The 18,090-nt window shown below is 35.6% G+C and overlaps 1 protein-coding gene across 1 annotated transcript in view; it reads right to left on the reverse strand.

Annotated features, from left to right (window-relative positions):
- Positions 1–18,090, reverse strand: part of LOC106458333 (very-long-chain (3R)-3-hydroxyacyl-CoA dehydratase-like) — a 45,312-nt gene that overhangs the window by 12,743 nt on the left and 14,479 nt on the right. Inside the window, exons 4-8 of the mRNA XM_022384525.1 lie at positions 13,027–13,078; positions 12,325–12,432; positions 11,632–11,759; positions 3,028–3,140; positions 929–1,035 (exon numbers count right to left, since the gene is read on the reverse strand). Coding sequence (XP_022240233.1) covers positions 929–1,035; positions 3,028–3,140; positions 11,632–11,759; positions 12,325–12,432; positions 13,027–13,078 — 508 coding nt within the window. The remainder of the gene's footprint in view (positions 1–928; positions 1,036–3,027; positions 3,141–11,631; positions 11,760–12,324; positions 12,433–13,026; positions 13,079–18,090) is intronic.

The raw sequence follows: 18,090 nt of genomic DNA on the forward strand, positions 1-18,090 counted from the left end.
AATTAGATGGAGGGTCCAACCTCTCTCATGACCTTCCTTATGTCATCCTGTATCGCTGTGTCAAATTGTGCTAATTTGGTAGTTTTTTTCCAAAATTACATATGAAATTAGATGGGGGTCAAATTCCCCATTCCTCATGACCTTCCTTATGTCATCCTGTATCGCTGTGTCAAATTGTGCTAATTTGGTAGTTTTTTTCCAAAATTACATATGAAATTAGATGGGGGTCAAATTCCCCATTCCTCATGACCTTCCTCATATCATCCTGTATCATTGTGTCAAGTTTGGTGCTGACTGACCAAGAAATGTGGAAATGTATAAGGAACAGATATGAAATGATAGATACATAATCACGTGTTTTTTTTCCCAGACACACACTTTGCTTTATATAGTAGATGGCAAGCATAATGCTAAATAGACTGTAAACGAAAATATTGTACCTACTTTAGGGTTAAATTAAGATTACTTAGTGTCTATCTGAAAAGAATAAAAAGAAGAGGGAAAAGGACAACTTTGTAAGCATCAGTTAACTTGATTTAATAAGCTGAAGTTCTCTTGCATCTGAAGCCTCACACATTACATACTGAATTTTCACTACACCTATATTCTCAAAATGAGCATAACATACGCACAGAAATAATCATTAATGACTGTCATTTAACAATTACAAAAGATTAACCAAAATGCTAATTGTTGTTATGATATTTTTTATTCTATTCTGTTAAAAAAATTATTTTTGTACCAGAAATAATTTCAAAGGAATAAACCAGCAAATGTAACACTGCATAAATACACTTGTGAGCATAAAATATGCCTGTGTCAGTTACTGCTTTTCCTAATGTATTGTTGTTTTTCTGTGGTTTATCCATTAAGAAGCCTCTCCTAGTCTTTAAGCCTACACGCTATAACATAAAGTCACTGTACATACCTTCACAGATAAAAACCAAAGGGTAGAGAGGTATCCACAGAGTGTACCGGAGCCATGTTAGAAAGTGGATGTTGACACCATACATTTTTAACATGTAATATGGATATCTGGAACAAATATACAATGCACTACATGTTCAAAACAAAGATGGCAATTTTAACTTATTTTTGTTCTTTTCAATGAATATTATATTGCTAGGTTTTTAAATTTGTGAGCCGCAACTGGATGAGGTTTGGTGATTTAACATTTTAACAAAAAAAAACACTTTTGATGTTCATTTAGAAGGTCCTAGATGTTATGCAAATGAAATGTAAAAATTACCTTGCACTCAGACTAGTCAGTGTGTGAATCAGACTCTGACTTCATAAGTTCACAGACAAATCTTTAGTTAAAATACATAATTAAAAGACTTGTAAGGTTTACTAAAAACTTGCCAACTTTCTTTATAGCATTTATAGTTTCATGGTTACATGGTAGTTGCAAGGTTAGTCAAGTTGATCAAGTCTGTAAGGATGTGCATTGTATAAGCTTTCATTATTAAATACTCTTCTTGCTTCCACTATACTCGCTTTCTCACAGATGTTTGGTCCCTCTTATGTGCAAGGATCTGGAAGGCTTGAAAGCTTTTGCTTGGTGCTGATATTTCAATCTGTTTTTTTACAGTGTACTAAAGAAATAAGTAACAATTACAGAGTAATGCCTGATTTCCCAATATGACAACAGCCTATTTAATTACTATTAGAAATAGAACATTTCTTTTTTTGCAAATGATATAAAAAGATTATCCTGTTCCATTTGAGGAGGATGGTAGATTTTTAATGCAGAGTTACGGGTGTGTGCCAATAAGAAGTCACAATCAACATTGAAAATACTCAAAAACAAAGTTCAATGATAAAAGTTGATACTAATTTCAATAATTGTGAAATCTGTAAAGGTTTTTTAAACACCAGAAATAAAATAATACAACACTTGTTGTATTTTCTATGTCACTTCTAATGACAGAATGTATTGTTTCTAATGCACACATAAATGCTACTAAAAAAAATCAGCTGAATTTTGTTTCCCATAAAGCTTATATAAATATACTACACTGTTTGAACCGATGATACAATTACTTCAGCTCACACAATTTTCTAACACAGCCCTATAATTATAAAATTACATGAAACTGTATGCTATATTTTTCATTTTAAATTACATCCAATTGAAATAAGCCATGTAACATAACCCAAAGCAGAAAGAGAAGAAAATTACTCACTTGGCTGATCACAGTCTTCCAACTCTCAATTACAGGAGAGTCAGTAGTTTATCTTTTTACTATGCTTTCAAAAATTACTTTATCTTTTAGAAATGCCTCTAATTGTAATTTGAAGATAGCATATTAAGTGGATAGGCTTTTTAAGAATATTTGAACTAAAAAACTTGCCAAAAAATAAATTATTTCATGAGAGCTCCACTGCTAGCAGAGTCTAATATTTATGTTGGAGAAGAAGAACTTAGGTAAACTTACTTACAATATTATCATGTTAACAACCTATTACTTTTCACACACTGATTAAATAAACTAATTTATTCTTACAATTATTAAAAGTTTTTTTTGGCTACAGATTAGTTTTTCAGCATTACCTCATACAAAAGAAATAATGCATACACAGACACACACAAAGAAAAATTATAAAGATAAGCTGCTAGTGTTTTAAGTTTTTTATTTCTGTAGCACATTCACGGTTTCCAGGCTGCTCTTCTGTTATTTTCTATTTTCACACACAATTTTTAATACTATTCCTTTAAATTCTATGGCATTAATATTTCGAACTTGCACAGAATTATTACAAAAGTTGTGGAACTGCTGAAGTATAGTTAAAGCAATAAAGTAGGCTATAAACAGTGAAAGCACAACAACAAAAAACAATGGCTACATATCTGACTAATTTTGTTTATGTATGTTTGCTGGAGTTGTAATGATTTTTTTTGAAAGAGAATTTTTTTAAAAATGTAATTAGAGAATTAAAGAATAATAAAAAATATCTGTGCCAAATGCATTGTACCTAATGCGCTTGCTGAGAAAAATCAAAAATTTAATGTAAACACTGTCATACCTGATAACTTCCATTATTGTGAATCCTATGAAAAGATAAAAGATGGCTGATTTTGTTTGGCTTCTTGGGTGAGCATCAAGCAATGCAAAAATGATAAGAAATCTTCCACAGAGCTGATAAAGAAGCAATTATATCATCTAAGTAAGTCATAAAACATACATTACTATTTTAGAAAGTTAATATTTTCCTCATTGAAAATGTATTTTTGATAGATACCTACCTCTCTCACAAAACAGCTTTCTTCAATTTTTGTTGCCTTCCATATGTGCAATTTTCACTTGCCACTATCCATGATGATCCCACCTACTCTCATGTGTTTACATGTGGTATAGTTGCACTGTAGCATGCAAATAAGCATATGACAACCCTCCACCAATAGCAGTGCAACACACCCTCCAACAGCAGCTGACTCCATCTATACTGTAGAGCACAGAGAGAATCACTTCCATATTAGGTGGGAAGTGTGATTTGAGTTATCTATTGGAAATACAATTTTGGTGTAGAGTGGCTATGGCACGTCAGGCCGTATTTGGTGGGTCAACTCCATTGGGTATTTGTCTTCCAGTAGTAGGAGGGTCATAACTGTCTTCACCTCAAGACTATGAAGCAGATGGGAAAAACAACTTCCAATCTGAGAACCCAGCCAAGATACATGTGCGCAGACCCAGTATACAACCAACACCAGGACACCCAGGAACCTGACATCTGGGTAACAGTAGGAAGAGGGAATATAAACATGGTGGGTCAACTCCAGTCAAAAAGTAGGCAGCATTGGGAATTTGTTTCTGTCCCATGATAGGAGGAGGGCCCCAACAAACCACGTGTGTAAGGACTTCTTATGTTGGCTGGTCCTACATTGATCCAACACCAGACCACCCAGGAACTGACATCCAGGCAGTGGTAGGATGGGGAAAGACAGCCAGAGAGATGAACTGCATGTGGTGGATTCATCCAGTCTAGCATAGGGTATTTGTCTTCTGGTCCACAGTTGGAAAGTACTCACCATCTACACCAACAGAACACTACTACTCTACTCTCGACTAAGTGGAATTGGTCACACTCAGGAGAGAGCCTCCATGGTCTATCACCTCAGTGGCTGGGAACTGGTAAGTGGCAAGGACTCCCATACTCCACTAAGAGAGGATGGGGTAACAATGGGTGACCACAAAAACCTTATTTCAAAAAGCAGGCTGGTCCTGATTTATTCAACTAGGACTGGAGGGGTGGGCAGCAATCCCAAAACTGCTTTACTCATGACAGTCCAGGAGTTGGTATGGGCTCATGTGGGCCTTATTTATGAGGCAAGGTACCGTAAGGCAACCTCTAGCAGTTTTGTGTGGAACATCCCATCTCATCAATGAGTGTTATGTATCTGTACGGCCATATGGTGCAGATTTAAAGTTAAGTGTACATGGACAGGCACCACTCAACACAGAGCAGGATCCAAGGATGTATAAAGGTACCACTGTAAAGGTAAGAGATAAAAAAGTGACAACTTACCCTGTCAGAGCATATATGTGGTATAGAGAATGGCATCAGGAAACAAGCCGGAGGAGGAAGAGCTGGCATGTAGGTAGTGTATGACAAAACTGTGAGGTGTAGTCCACATGCCACCCTACACTATCTCCTCTAAAGGATGACAGAAGTGAGCAGCCAGGGAAAAGGTGAGAGGACAGATTTGGTGAGAGGAAACTTGGAAGATGCGATGAGAATCCTCAGACAATGAAGCATAAGCCAGACAAATAAGTTGACACAGCCATCTGGTAAAGGTTACAGTAGAAAGTTCCTGGGTAGAGTGCAAAGAGAAGCCGTGTGGGCAACACAAGAATGAGAAGCCTGTACAGGACAAAGAAGACGACTGGGATCAGAACGGAAATATAGGTGAGAAATAGAAGGAAGGAAAATAGATGTGAATGTACTGTCCCCTTTAAGTGTTGCTGATATTTTTGGGAAAAATCTACTATCATGATAAAGAAAAAAATATGAACAATGATTGAGAATGTGAGAAATATCAATAGCAAAGACATCTGACCTACTGCATCCACAAGCAATGAGGAGTAAAAAATAAGTCTTGAGGAAGAGATGGCATAAAGAACAAGAGGCCAAAGGCTCAAATGGGAAAGGGTAAAGGCATGAACGAAAACATCGATGTTCCAATTTGGTAGGGTATTGGATAGGAAACTAATGGGAGAGGAAAATATAAGGCTGAAATGGGAAAAATGAAAAGTATTGAATAACATCTCCCTATGTCCAACAACAGTAGAAACAGATAAACCATTGCTGAAGAACCAAGTAAAAAAATTGGAAAGCGGGGGAACAGTTGGTTGGGAAGGTGATAAGCTGTGATGCAAAGACCAGTAACAGAAAATGTGATATTTATGTTGGTAAACCAGCGAGGGAGAAGAGCAGACAAAATGAGAAAAAAGGAAGGCTACTCAAGTAGAAAGTCTGGAATGTCTCGCATGGGACCAGACAAAACTCACACATCAAGACAGCATGAAGCTACAATAAAGATAAAAGATGGAAAAATGAGGTTGTCAAAGAAGGGTTCGGAAAGAGGAAGAGGCACAAGGAGGATATGATTGAAGGAGATTCAAGAGTGGAAAATATGGTTGTGCTGACCAGAATGGAGTGATGAGAAGGACTCAACGCTGAGTGCTTTGAATAATAGAAAGAATGCAGGAAGAAGATAGATAGGAGGATAAGAATACAGGAAGAGATTGGACCAAACTTGACTGAACACATCCATGGTCAAAGCTGAAGAATACAAAACCAGAGACCAGAAAAGGGGAAGTTTGGTAATTAGCTGGGTTGCAAAGGCATCCAAAAAAGGGTGCCCAGCTAGGAGTATAGCCACCAGAACACTATGCCGGTAGAATCTTGCCAGAATGAGAAATGCTTGGTGAGATGCTAGCAAGAAAGTGGATCCAAAGGAAGGGGTCAAAAAATGGGAACTGGAAATAATGGAGGAGGAGTGGAGAAAAGAAGAAACAGTCCTTCTGCTATCATCTGAAGAAACCAAGAATCTGCAATGAAAGGATGCCACAGATGAGCAAACCTGGCTAACTGTGCTGTAATCCAAAGGGTAGTCACTGATGACAATGGTGTCTGAAAAGTCAATGATGGGTGATCTGATGACTCATAGCTGAAACACAGGTAGGTGGAACTGGTACATGCGAGTACACTGGAGGACGAGACACATGAATAGTAGAGAGGCAAGGTAAAGACAAAAACAAGGGAGATAAGAGGAATATTGCAGTGCAGCCTCCATCCAAGACTAAAGTATCAGGGATATCACCCAAAACAGACTGGTGCAAGAAAGGATCCAAGTGAAAGTCACACAGATAAGAAACTGGCAGATGCATATGTGACAAAAGTGTGTCCTAGCCAAGGAGATGCCAACAACAAAGTAACCACATATAACATATATAGGGACCAAGCAGAAGATAAACATGCCAATGTAGAGAAAAGAGGGGCAAACATATCCACTGAAAACCAATCAGAAAGGAGTTGAATACATGACAGATAAGGAGGATAGTCATGTGGGTAAGACAAATACAAGAGAATGCAGCTGAGTAAAGAACTGTTAAGCATGAACATAAATATCTGATGATGAGGGAAAACTAAATAATTAGACTTTGGGCCAAAATGAAGAAGGGAGGAGGAGAAATCATACGAAAAAAGAGAAAGAGACAAAAGGTAACAAACCTTACAGATCATGTCCAGAAATGCTGAGGAAGGACAAAGGAGGTCTATAAAGGAAGACTGGGAATGAGCCACAAAAGCTGGAGGTGGAAATAGGCTGTCTAAGTCTTCATCGTAAAGATCAGATTCTCAAGGAGATGAGAGATCCAACTGTGGCTCAAAAGACATTGCAGGCTGCATGTAAGATTCTAATTATTGATGCACCAACACTGAGATCTTCCTCTGCCAAAAGTGTGGAGCCTGAAGCCACAGTAGTGTTAAGTGTGGCAGGATCCATACCAGAAGTTGTAGTTGCTACATGAAACTGAGGGATCACTATATGGAAAAGCAAAGCAAAACTTTCCACAAGAAAATTTAAAATATAAATGACAACAAATGTAAAGTTGTCAAAAGGTAGTAAAAAGTTGAAGTGAACATGAAAACGCAAAGTACTGGGCAAAAATTTAGCACAACTGATCTTGTGAATGCCAAATTGAGAAGTGATGAGAGTGCTCTACAGTATGGAGGAGTCAGCTGCACTAGGAAGGTGTGTCATGCTCCTATAGGTGGAAAGTTGTTGCATGCTCACTTGCATTCTATGGTGCAACTAGACCATGTGAGGGTAGATGGGAGTATTAAGTTTAGTGGTGAGTGAAAAATGTGAATATAGAGGACAGGAAAATCAAGGAAATCTACCATGTGAGTGAAGGCAAGGTACTGTATCGGAAAGTAAGCTTCTTTGTGTGGCATAAATCTTATACACCATGAGTAAACCTTTTCAACCTTGCTATAATGTTTTATAATTTCAAAATACTTTAAAAACCAAAATGAAAATTCACAATTCTGATAAACAAATCTAGTGATCTTCCAATTAAACCAAATTATGTTGCAGTTTATGCTATTCATACAATACAAATCAGCTTATGTTAATACTTCCAACTTTTCTAAACTTTAAATCTTAAGTAGGAATATTTTTGAGTTACATTCATATTAAAATATAACTAAGTCTTTTAAAATAATTGTCAGGATACAATGAACTCTATTGAAAAATATTATTTGCAATATGAGCCTCACTCTCAAGACTTTCAAGCAATTAACAAAACTAGTTAGAAAATCAGCTTTCATTCAATGACTCACATTACAAACAAATAAAGGGTATATCCATGGGTACCAAAATGGACTGTTATTCTCCAACTGTTAGTAGGCTACATAGAACATAACACGTTTTTAACTTATGATGGACCCATGTAAGTTTTATATTGACAATACATTGATGACATAATTAAAATCTCAACTTCCAGCACAGACAAACACTATAGTTTTATCAATATTACTAAGAACTGTCAAACAGATCTTCAGCACACAAACAATGTTTCAAACCACTCCATAAACTTCCTTGACATCACTCTAACCTTAATTACAGGGAATACTATTTCAACATCCATCTATTAGAAACCTACAGACTCCCATTCTTTCCTGGATTAAACCTCAAACCATCCCATGTCCACTAAAAATGCCATTCCAGTATCACCACATATGTCGTCTATGCAATTTCAAACCTAATTTCAACCAGAAAGCTGATGATATGTCAAGTTGTTTTTAAGATTATAGTTATCCTATGTCCTATAAACATAATCAACTCAGCTTGTAAAGGTCAATTATAATAATAATAATGCACTAAAACTGAATATGAAAAACAACGACCATAAAAATCAAGTCCTTTTGATATGGACATATCATCCACAAAAATACAGGTTTCTAAAATAATTATGAACAGTTTGAGATAGTTAAAAACAACAAAACATTAAGAGAAACATTTAAAAATAAAACTATCATTTCTTATCGACACAGAAAAACCTAAAAGATATATTAGTTTGTACGTGGTTGAAGACACCAGAAGCAATCACTCATCTTCAATGTGGTACATGTTACTGTGCAAGTTCAAGATGAAACATAATCAATTACATCAACACCGGTACTTCTGTATTTGGATCCAATTTCATGTACACAATCAAACAGTTGTTCACCTGTACATACAAGTGCTTAATTTATTGCAATACTTTTTTATATTGTGGACAACTGTATGTAGAAGAAACAGGTTGAATATTGTCTTAACAAGCATGCCAACACATCTGTAACATCCAGACAAACATGTGGCTAAATATTTCAATGATAATGACCATAATATTAGCCACTTCAGAATACTGGCCTTCCATCATTCATCAACAGTCAAGAAGAAGAGACAAAAAAATGAAAATGTGCTTAATTTATTGCAATACTTTTTTATATTGTGGACAACTGTATGTAGAAGAAACAGGTTGAATATTGTCTTAACAAGCATGCCAACACATCTGTAACATCCAGACAAACATGTGGCTAAATATTTCAATGATAATGACCATAATATTAGCCACTTCAGAATACTGGCCTTCCATCATTCATCAACAGTCAAGAAGAAGAGACAAAAAAATGAAAATGAACTAATCTATCAGTTTGGAACCATTCACCGTAAGGAAATAAATGAAAGGCTCCAGAGTTTTTCAAACGATGCAAAACACCAAATTACCAAATAATATTATTGATACTCCTTTAAACTGCATTAAAATATAATTCAAACTTACTTTGGATTCTTAGTTGGATTATATTTTTTATTTATAATGATATATATATATATATATGCTAATATTATCCTATTGTAAAAAACATTGATTTGCCTGTGATTCATATGTATTCTACTTTAGGTCTATTTTTTTTTCATGATAATCCTTATGATATCAAACATTGTGATCATTAAAGCATTTATTTAAGATCAACCATTTTTTGTTTTTCTACTTTTTTGTTTTTTAACTATGTATGAAAATGCATAGATTTCACCTGGCAATGTATAACTTGTGAAAATTCTAAATTATAAGTTTCATTATTGGTATAGTAAAAGTAAAAGCAACATTACCATGACTGAAACCCAAATACAATAATAGTAAAAAGTTTATTAATGAGCACATCTAATAATTATAATAAGGAACTGGAATTTTTAATTTCAATCTTACATAATGCACACTTGGACTAAATGGCCATATCAGAGACCTCTAGGTTTCAGATATAGCTATCGCTTGTTTTGATCAAATTACAGAGAAGAAGAAAGACTACCAGCTAGCATTTAGTATCTGCAACCATATGAGCTTTAACCAGCTCTTTGAACTGAATAATGAAATTGATAGTGACTTTAATAATAAACATATGGTTGAAAGTGTGGAATATGTACTTGGTATAATGTATCGAACCCTCAGCCCCCTGATTCACAGCTCGAAGTACTAATCATCAAGCCACAGTTCACCTCAATAACCTGAAACATCAACCTTATAAGGTAGAAGTACAAGATATAAATGACTTTCTGTATAGATCAAGTTCATCTTTTAATATCATTTGATGTGAATGAAAATAAAAATTCATATTTAAAACAATTGTAATTTGTCTAACTAGTTACATCAGCTTAACTGTATAAAGGATTTCAAAAAATAAAAGCTCTATGTAAAAGAAATACTAAAAGTTAACATTTTCTTCAACTGAAAATGTATTTTTGATAGGTTCTTACCTCCAATAACAAAAAGCTTTTCTTGACTTATACTTCCCTCTATATGCACAAATTGTTGCTTACCATTTGCCTTAATACTCCCATCTACCCTCATGTGTATTCACCTGAGACATCTGCATGCTATCATGCAAATGATCATACAGCATACTAATGAATTAGTAAATGAAAAAATTAAGATACACAAATAATCGACACAAAGCCAAAAAATAAGAAACTATTGGTAGGAAAGTATAAGTGAAAACATGTCCTAAAATAGGACTTCCAATCAAGCAATGATTACAGGCTGCATGGAAGAGAGGGCGCTAGTGATGATAGGAGTTGTATTGCACTCCTATCAGTGGAAAGTTGCTGCATGACCTTTGAAGGACAGCATGCAGATGTCTCAACTGATGTTACATGTGAGAATAGGTGGGAGTATCAAAGTAAGTGGTAAACAAAAATTTGCATATAGAAAGGGCAGTGTAAGTTGAGAAAAGCTATTTGTTAGAGGAGGTAAAACCGTGTATTTAAAAATAAGATTTCAATATACATAATCAATGAAAAATGTAAATACTAGGATGCACGGGTAGTAAAATTTGGCCAAATACCGGGTCAGGTACCCAGTCACTAAGCTTTGGCCAGAGCCAGGTGTCAACTGGGACCGGGTTCTCCCTTTGATCCCCCCCCAAAAAAAAATAGAAACAAAAACAAAATTGACATTTATTACATTTAACCAAATAATCACCAACAGAACATTCAAATTTTACTTTTAACTTTTAATGCCTAGCCCCAACTTCTCAAACTCTATTGCCTATTGTTCTCAATACCCCCACCTTCCCCTGAAATCCACTTCTCAATCCATGTCTGTTATTAACCCCTATTGTTCTCTGAATTTCCGACTTTCAGCAGGCAGTCAGTTTTTGTTGCTCGGAACACGTTTTTTTATAACTAAACCAATTATTGACTGTAACTTTCAGTACTGCGTTTGTTGCCACAAAGATTAGGGCTTAGATGCCTAACTTCGACACTCGACTGGAGCAGAGTATTACCAGGTAGCCCAATACCCAGCCAGAACTGAATATCTGGCCGGGTACCCATGAGCCCTAGTAAATACATAAAGTTTACCACAAGGGAATAACAGTATAGCTGCAAAATTAAACTGAACAGATATACCTTTATAATGCAACTTACACAAATATTTTTTTTAAGCATTGAAAGAATTTTCAACTTAAATTAGTTTTTCAGAATACAAAGTTGTAAGTTAAGTATTAGGTAAAAACACTTTTTGCTTTAATCTTATACTTAAGTAAATCTAAAATGTTTTTAAAATAAATTCAAAATTTTCACACCTGAAACAAACACATAAAGTAATTTCCCCGTGTCATTCCTATCAGCAAGTGAATTATTTCTAGCATTTGCAGCAATTGGCAAATTTTCATCACTCTTCCAACTGCTTCATATGTTCCATCTACAGAAACTAGGGTACAAAGTAGAGATGCATAGTCACCAAAACATTTATATGTTACATAAGCTAGCTAAAAGCTAAATACTGAAGAACTAGCAGTGGCAAAGAAATGAAATACAATTTAATATGTAAAAATATTATGATGGAAAAATGTCCATTAGAATTAAACTGTCTTTAAACATGTGTGTGTGTGTGTTGTGTAACACTTTTTAATAAAAAAAGCAATAGAGTTAAAGGAAACAACTGAAGGAAAGATTCTGTAGTATTTTTGGACTAGGCACTGAAGAAACGTTTCATTTTATGTTTATCTTTGTTTACATTAATTGTGAGAATTTGAAATGAAATTGCTTATGCAAATGTGATTTATCCAAAAGTTTAAAAAAAAACAATCCTATGTCTAGCAAATTTAATACAATAATAAGTAAGAATATTTCAATTTGTACTTGTATTACAAGCTTGTATTCAGTTTATAACTAAAAAAAATAGTCTTGTTTTTACTTTATAAATAATTCAGACAACAGTGAAACTTTTCATAAATAATAAATTCTGGTATGACAAAACTTTTATGCCTACTTACATGGTCCTTCTTTAGCATATCGAATGAGCATTACTATTAATATATACAGAAATCCCACAAACTGGATCAAATTGTAGAATAGGAGATAGACCTTCCAGAAATCCTTCACTTGTGTGGAAAAATAGATGTAGAGTGAAATTGGTAAATGGGCATTTTCATTATGTAACTCATTTAATTTTTCTTTCTGAATGAAAAAACTAAAAGGATACACTTATCATAATATACATTCTATTAAAGAAACATTAATTTAAAAAGTTCAACTTTCACACTCATCAATACGAATGCTTAAAATACAGAAATAATTCAAATACATAAATATATTTAATTATTAGGTTAAACGTGAGCTGTTAATGAAAATTCTGCAAGGAGGATTTTTGGTAAAAATGACAAAACTGTCTATTCTACAAAGTTACCAAGTTGGTTTTCTATTCATATCTCATTCTTAACTGTTACACACAATCTAGATACTTTATCAAGCAAACTTTTAACTTCTACTGTTACTGCTAATTGCCAAGTGACTTTGTAGTCTCTGAAATGCAGCAAAAATCAACATTTATTGATACATTTATTATATAATTAAAATACTATTTATAAATATCTAGCAATATTTAAGATAAAATCCATAGCATTACAAATAATGATACAAAACTATAAAGAAAAAGTATATATTCCATAAAACAATTTTTAATGAAAATTCCATACCATTTTGGTAAGATCTTTTCCTTGTTCCTATAATATCTCTAAGTTTTTCTTTCTGATTTTAACAAAAAAGGAAAAGAAAACTTCATTATAAATAGTTGATTATCCTCATATAATGGTGTATTTACACCTTAAACAAATAGTAATTAAAAAATTCTGTTCTCTCATAGATAGATAGTTACTGTTGGCTAGCTAACAAAAGTCATCTCTAGAAATCATGAACTAAAATAAACCACCACAAAATGCTCATTTATTTTTCAGTGTAATTAGGTGAGATTTGATTACAGAATTAATGAACTATTCCTCTAGATGTTATAATGCTTCCAAGTTGAACATTTAAGTTTTAAAAACACAAAAACTATTTAATGTATGTTTTACTTTTTACAACAAGTTTCATCCTTCAAGACTATATAATTCTCTAAGGTGATTTAAAATAAAATGTGGTGTCAATATATATTGAATGTTTCTTAATTATGTATAAAGACTAGAACATGGGCATCTTTTTTTTTGTTCTAATTTTGATTAATCTAAATATATAAAGCTAATATACAATTTTCTCTTTTGTGAATGATATAAAAACAATTCCCAAATATTACTTGGCTAAAAGTTTTGCAAGAAAACAGATATCAGAGTGGAAATTCCATTAAAGTTCACAAGAATTAATGAGGTATTACATTTCAGAATATAATTTTGATGTATTGTAGTTTCTCAAGGACTTTGATAGCTTAAATATTATTGAAGAGTAACTAACCAGTATAGCCTTAAGTTCAGTTATATGTTCCAATAAATATATTTTGCTTAGCTTCTACCATAGCTGTTGTACAAGAGATAATGAGAAACTTTTTTAATTTGACATGAACAAGAAATTCTATCCAATGTTAATATTTTACTTACCTAAAAAATATATTTCAGATACACATATCTAATCAAAAACCTTAAGTGTGAAAAAAAAGGTGCAGTCAAAGAAGGATTAAGCATGCGACTTAAAGGAATTAAATCAAAATTGGCAGTCAAGCTGGTACCTACACTTATTGCATGTGATGCTAAATGCTTTTTAATTAGTTCATAAAATTTAGTAAATTTGTGCTGAAAAGTTGGCAATGAATAATCAATGATAACTGTCCACCTGTATGATTCTATTGAAAACCTGAGCTAAAAACTGTTAATCTAGTTTGCTTGGTCTAACCAATACTTATGTATCGTTTGTTTGTTTTGAATTTCATGCAAAGCTACACGAGGGCTATCTGCACTAGCTGTCCCTAATTTAGCAGTGAAAGACTAGAGGGAATGCAGCTATTCATCACCACCCACCGCCAACTATACTTATGTATCTGCACATCTTTCACCTTATATTTTTGCTGCTCTAAATCAGCCATCTTTAATCCAATAAAAGTGCAACACACTCTCATGATGCATGCAACTCCAAAACTTCGATTTTTGGTAGAATATGGAAGCACCAGTTTTCAGTGGGGAAGAATAATAACTTCAGTTATGGTACATTCTACTCACATAAATAGCTAAAATCCCACATTGAATAGGTGGAGGGACCAGAGCGAGGGAAAGAAGGAAGCATCCTTTGAAAGCATCTGAAGGACACTCCCCAAGATGAGACAGTCAGATTCTAAGATCTGATGTGGGGAACTGCACCACTTCTGAACCAGGTATACTCTTCGCCCATCGTAGAAAGATGTTGCATATATGGGCAGAAATCAGAGAAGCACATCCAACTGGGAGAGCACTATGCCCAGAAAGTGATCCGAACCATGCAATATTTATGAAACTCAATCACAGAAATTATAAAAGTGGGTAAAATGAAAAGAATTAGCTCCTAGGTGTAGAGTGGCTAGGGCTCGACAGACCGTACACGGCAAATAAATTACATCCCAAACTCATGTCACAGGAAACCAACATCCATGTGGAGGTAGGATAAGGATCATACCATTGGTAAGTCAACTACAATCCAAAACCCGGCTGCCAGGTAGTGACATCCATATGGGAGTAGGAAAGAGGATCATACCTGTGGCAAGTCAACTACAATCCAAAACCCAGCCATCTGGAAGGGGTAGAAAAGAGGATCATACCACCTTCACCTTAAGTTCATGAGACCAGAGGGAATTTAGTATCCCCCGACTTAGGAAAGGGACGCACGTGAATATGATAATTTGATAGATCGATCCGGGAACACAACATCTGGTATCTAAAAGAAGTGTACATAATGTAAACCACCTCCCTCAAAAGTAAAATTGACCAGAACCTCCCCAAGTGCATTAACATCCTCAGAATAAGAAACATTGAGGGTTAGTGGAAGGGAAAGAACCATAACAATCTGCAATTACCTTCACCATGACCCATAACACTGATGGAGTATAAATGAGGAAGGAATATATACATATGTAATATATGTGTGAAGACTTACGTTGATGGGTTCTACTCTAAATCTAAAACCTGGGCACTGGGAACCGACATCCATGTGGGAGTAGGAAGGGGGATCTCAATTGAAGGGGTGAACAATAATTTTCACATTTCACTCCCATTTGTTTTTATATTTCATATTGGAAGATATAAATATCACATCATCTACACCAGCAGAACACCACCACCTTATTCTCAACTAAATGGTTTTATAATCATTTCTATCTTTGTTTGTATGTCATTAACCCATTCAGGAGGATGCCTCCACTACCCCAGTGGCTTGGAACTGGAAAATTGTAACGACTCTCAAATTCCACTAGAAGGAAAAGGGGGGTAAAACACAGTGGAGAGTCAGAAGGAACGACAATACCTGAGAAAGTGCAATAGGTGACCATGAAATTATATTTTTAAGAGCAGATCATACCGATTTATTCAATACAAAATATAATCATGTTATAATCATCTAGCATGGTCACAGGACATAGTGTTGATTTGATAATAAGTACACTTGATTAGGCACCACTCAACACATAGCAGGATCCATAATGAATGAGCAAGAGGCCCTGTAAAGGAAAAAACTGAGTACTTACCAGTCACAAAGAAACAGATGTGTGTAAAATGGTGAGCGGAGGTAAATGGAAACCAACTGATCATGAAATGACCACATGATGTAGGTAGTGAGACGTAAAGGTATGCGGAGTTGTCCACATACCCATGCTGATGATGCCCTCCAAGGGAAGATGAAAATGGGCAGCCAGGGAAATGGTCAAGCGACAGATCCGATGAGAAAAGACATGAAAAAGGCAACAATCATCTGGGGAAAAGGAAAAATGTGCTAGGCTAATAACCTGGTGAATCCAAACAGGAGAAAGATCACGTGAAATGGAAGAATTTCAATGGAGAAACAAAATGGACATGAGAACCACAGAAGGGGCAGTGCATGTCACATACCATCAGAAGACCCTGACTGGGCATAGGAGGTAATCAGTATCTGAATGGTCATAAAGATGGGAGATGGAATAGAGGGGGGGGGGATGGGAATGAAAGTGGAATCACCCTCCCAGGCAGCCAGTCTTGGGTAGAAAGGAACGGTCAGGAAAAAGGAGAGCATAGGGATGATGGAATAACATACATTGAATGCCGATTGCAAAAACATCAGAATGATGTCAACCACAAGCCAAACAACAAAAGGAACAAGGACTTCAATGAAAGGTGATATAACCAGCAAGAAGATAAATGTTCAAATGGAGCATGAAGGACAACACTGAGGTTCCAATCGGGAAGACAGGCAGGGCGAGGAGGACAAGTAATGGAGAATGAATGAAATAATAAAGATAGAACAGGAGATTCAAACATAGATGCAATTCAGTAAGTGAAAAAGTGGAAGACAAGGCCACCCAGCAACTAGCAACAGAGGAAAATGAGAGGCCTCCATTAATGCTAAGAGAAAAAAGACAACAAATGAGTAACAGTAGGTCAAGAATGATGGTAATCCTGACATAAAGACCAAGAGCAGTAAGTTGTTCACTTACGTTGATAAACCACCAAGGAGAGTGGTCGAACAGGATGGGAAATAAAGAAGGCAACACAACTGGAAAGTCCAGACTGTCTGATGGGGGACTGGACAAAAGCCATGCATGCATGAGGATGGAGTGCAGGTAGGGAAGGATGACATATGCTGGAGTGAGGATGATAAAGTAGCATTGGTATGCAAATGGAGAGGAACTGGTAGTGACATCAATAGCCATCACAGAAGTGGAAACCATGTCCGAGCCAGCAAATATGGGGCCACCAACAGGAGTGGTCTGATATGCCAAAATCCGATAAGGTGGAAGACAAACGAGAGAATAAGGATATAGGTAACAATTGGTCCAATTTTGGCTGAGAGCATCCAGTACATCTGCCTGAAGATGAGGAACAGGCGACCAAAATGGGGAAGTTTTGTGTTGAGAGATGATGCAAATTCATCCAAATTGGGGATACTCCAGAAAGCACACAACTCCCAAAAACAACAGGATCCAAAGACCACTCTATCAGTAGAATCTTGTCAGGTTGAGATAACTGATCCATGGTACGCGGAATATGGCATGCCAGCAAAGTAATGTGATGTCTGTGGGCTCAATAAAGTAGATCCATGTCCAATAACAAAGGTTCCTCAATCAGGTGCTCCCTTTCTTGGACATAGAGGACACCACCATTGAATTGTTCGAGTGCACCATCACCACCTATGCCTGAAGGGACAGCAGAAAGTGAAGAAGAGCTCACTGAACAGTAAGAAGCTTCAAGATATTGATATGGAAAGCAGATTCCATAAGTGTCCACCATCCTGAAACTTCCTACCATCGAGATATGTTACCCAACTGAAAAGTGAAGCCTCAGTAAAAAGGTAACAATCCGAACAAGGTGGAGGAATAGGAATCCCCAAGATAGTATTGGTATGATCTATCCACCAGGCAAAGTCCATTTGTAATGAAGAGAGAAGGATAATAGGAGCCTCCAAGAGATCCCAAACAAGGCTCCATTGGTCGATTAAAGCCCACTGAAAATGATGCACAGGGGCACAAACCAGAGGAATGAGAACCTTGAGAGAAGCCCAGTTTCCCAAAAAGAGATAGAACCTCTCAAACAGAAGGAGAAGGCGAGTAGGAGACCTTG

Source organism: Limulus polyphemus, unplaced genomic scaffold (assembly GCF_000517525.1).
Source record: "Limulus polyphemus unplaced genomic scaffold, Limulus_polyphemus-2.1.2 Scaffold447, whole genome shotgun sequence".
Lineage (NCBI taxonomy): Eukaryota > Metazoa > Arthropoda > Merostomata > Xiphosura > Limulidae > Limulus > Limulus polyphemus.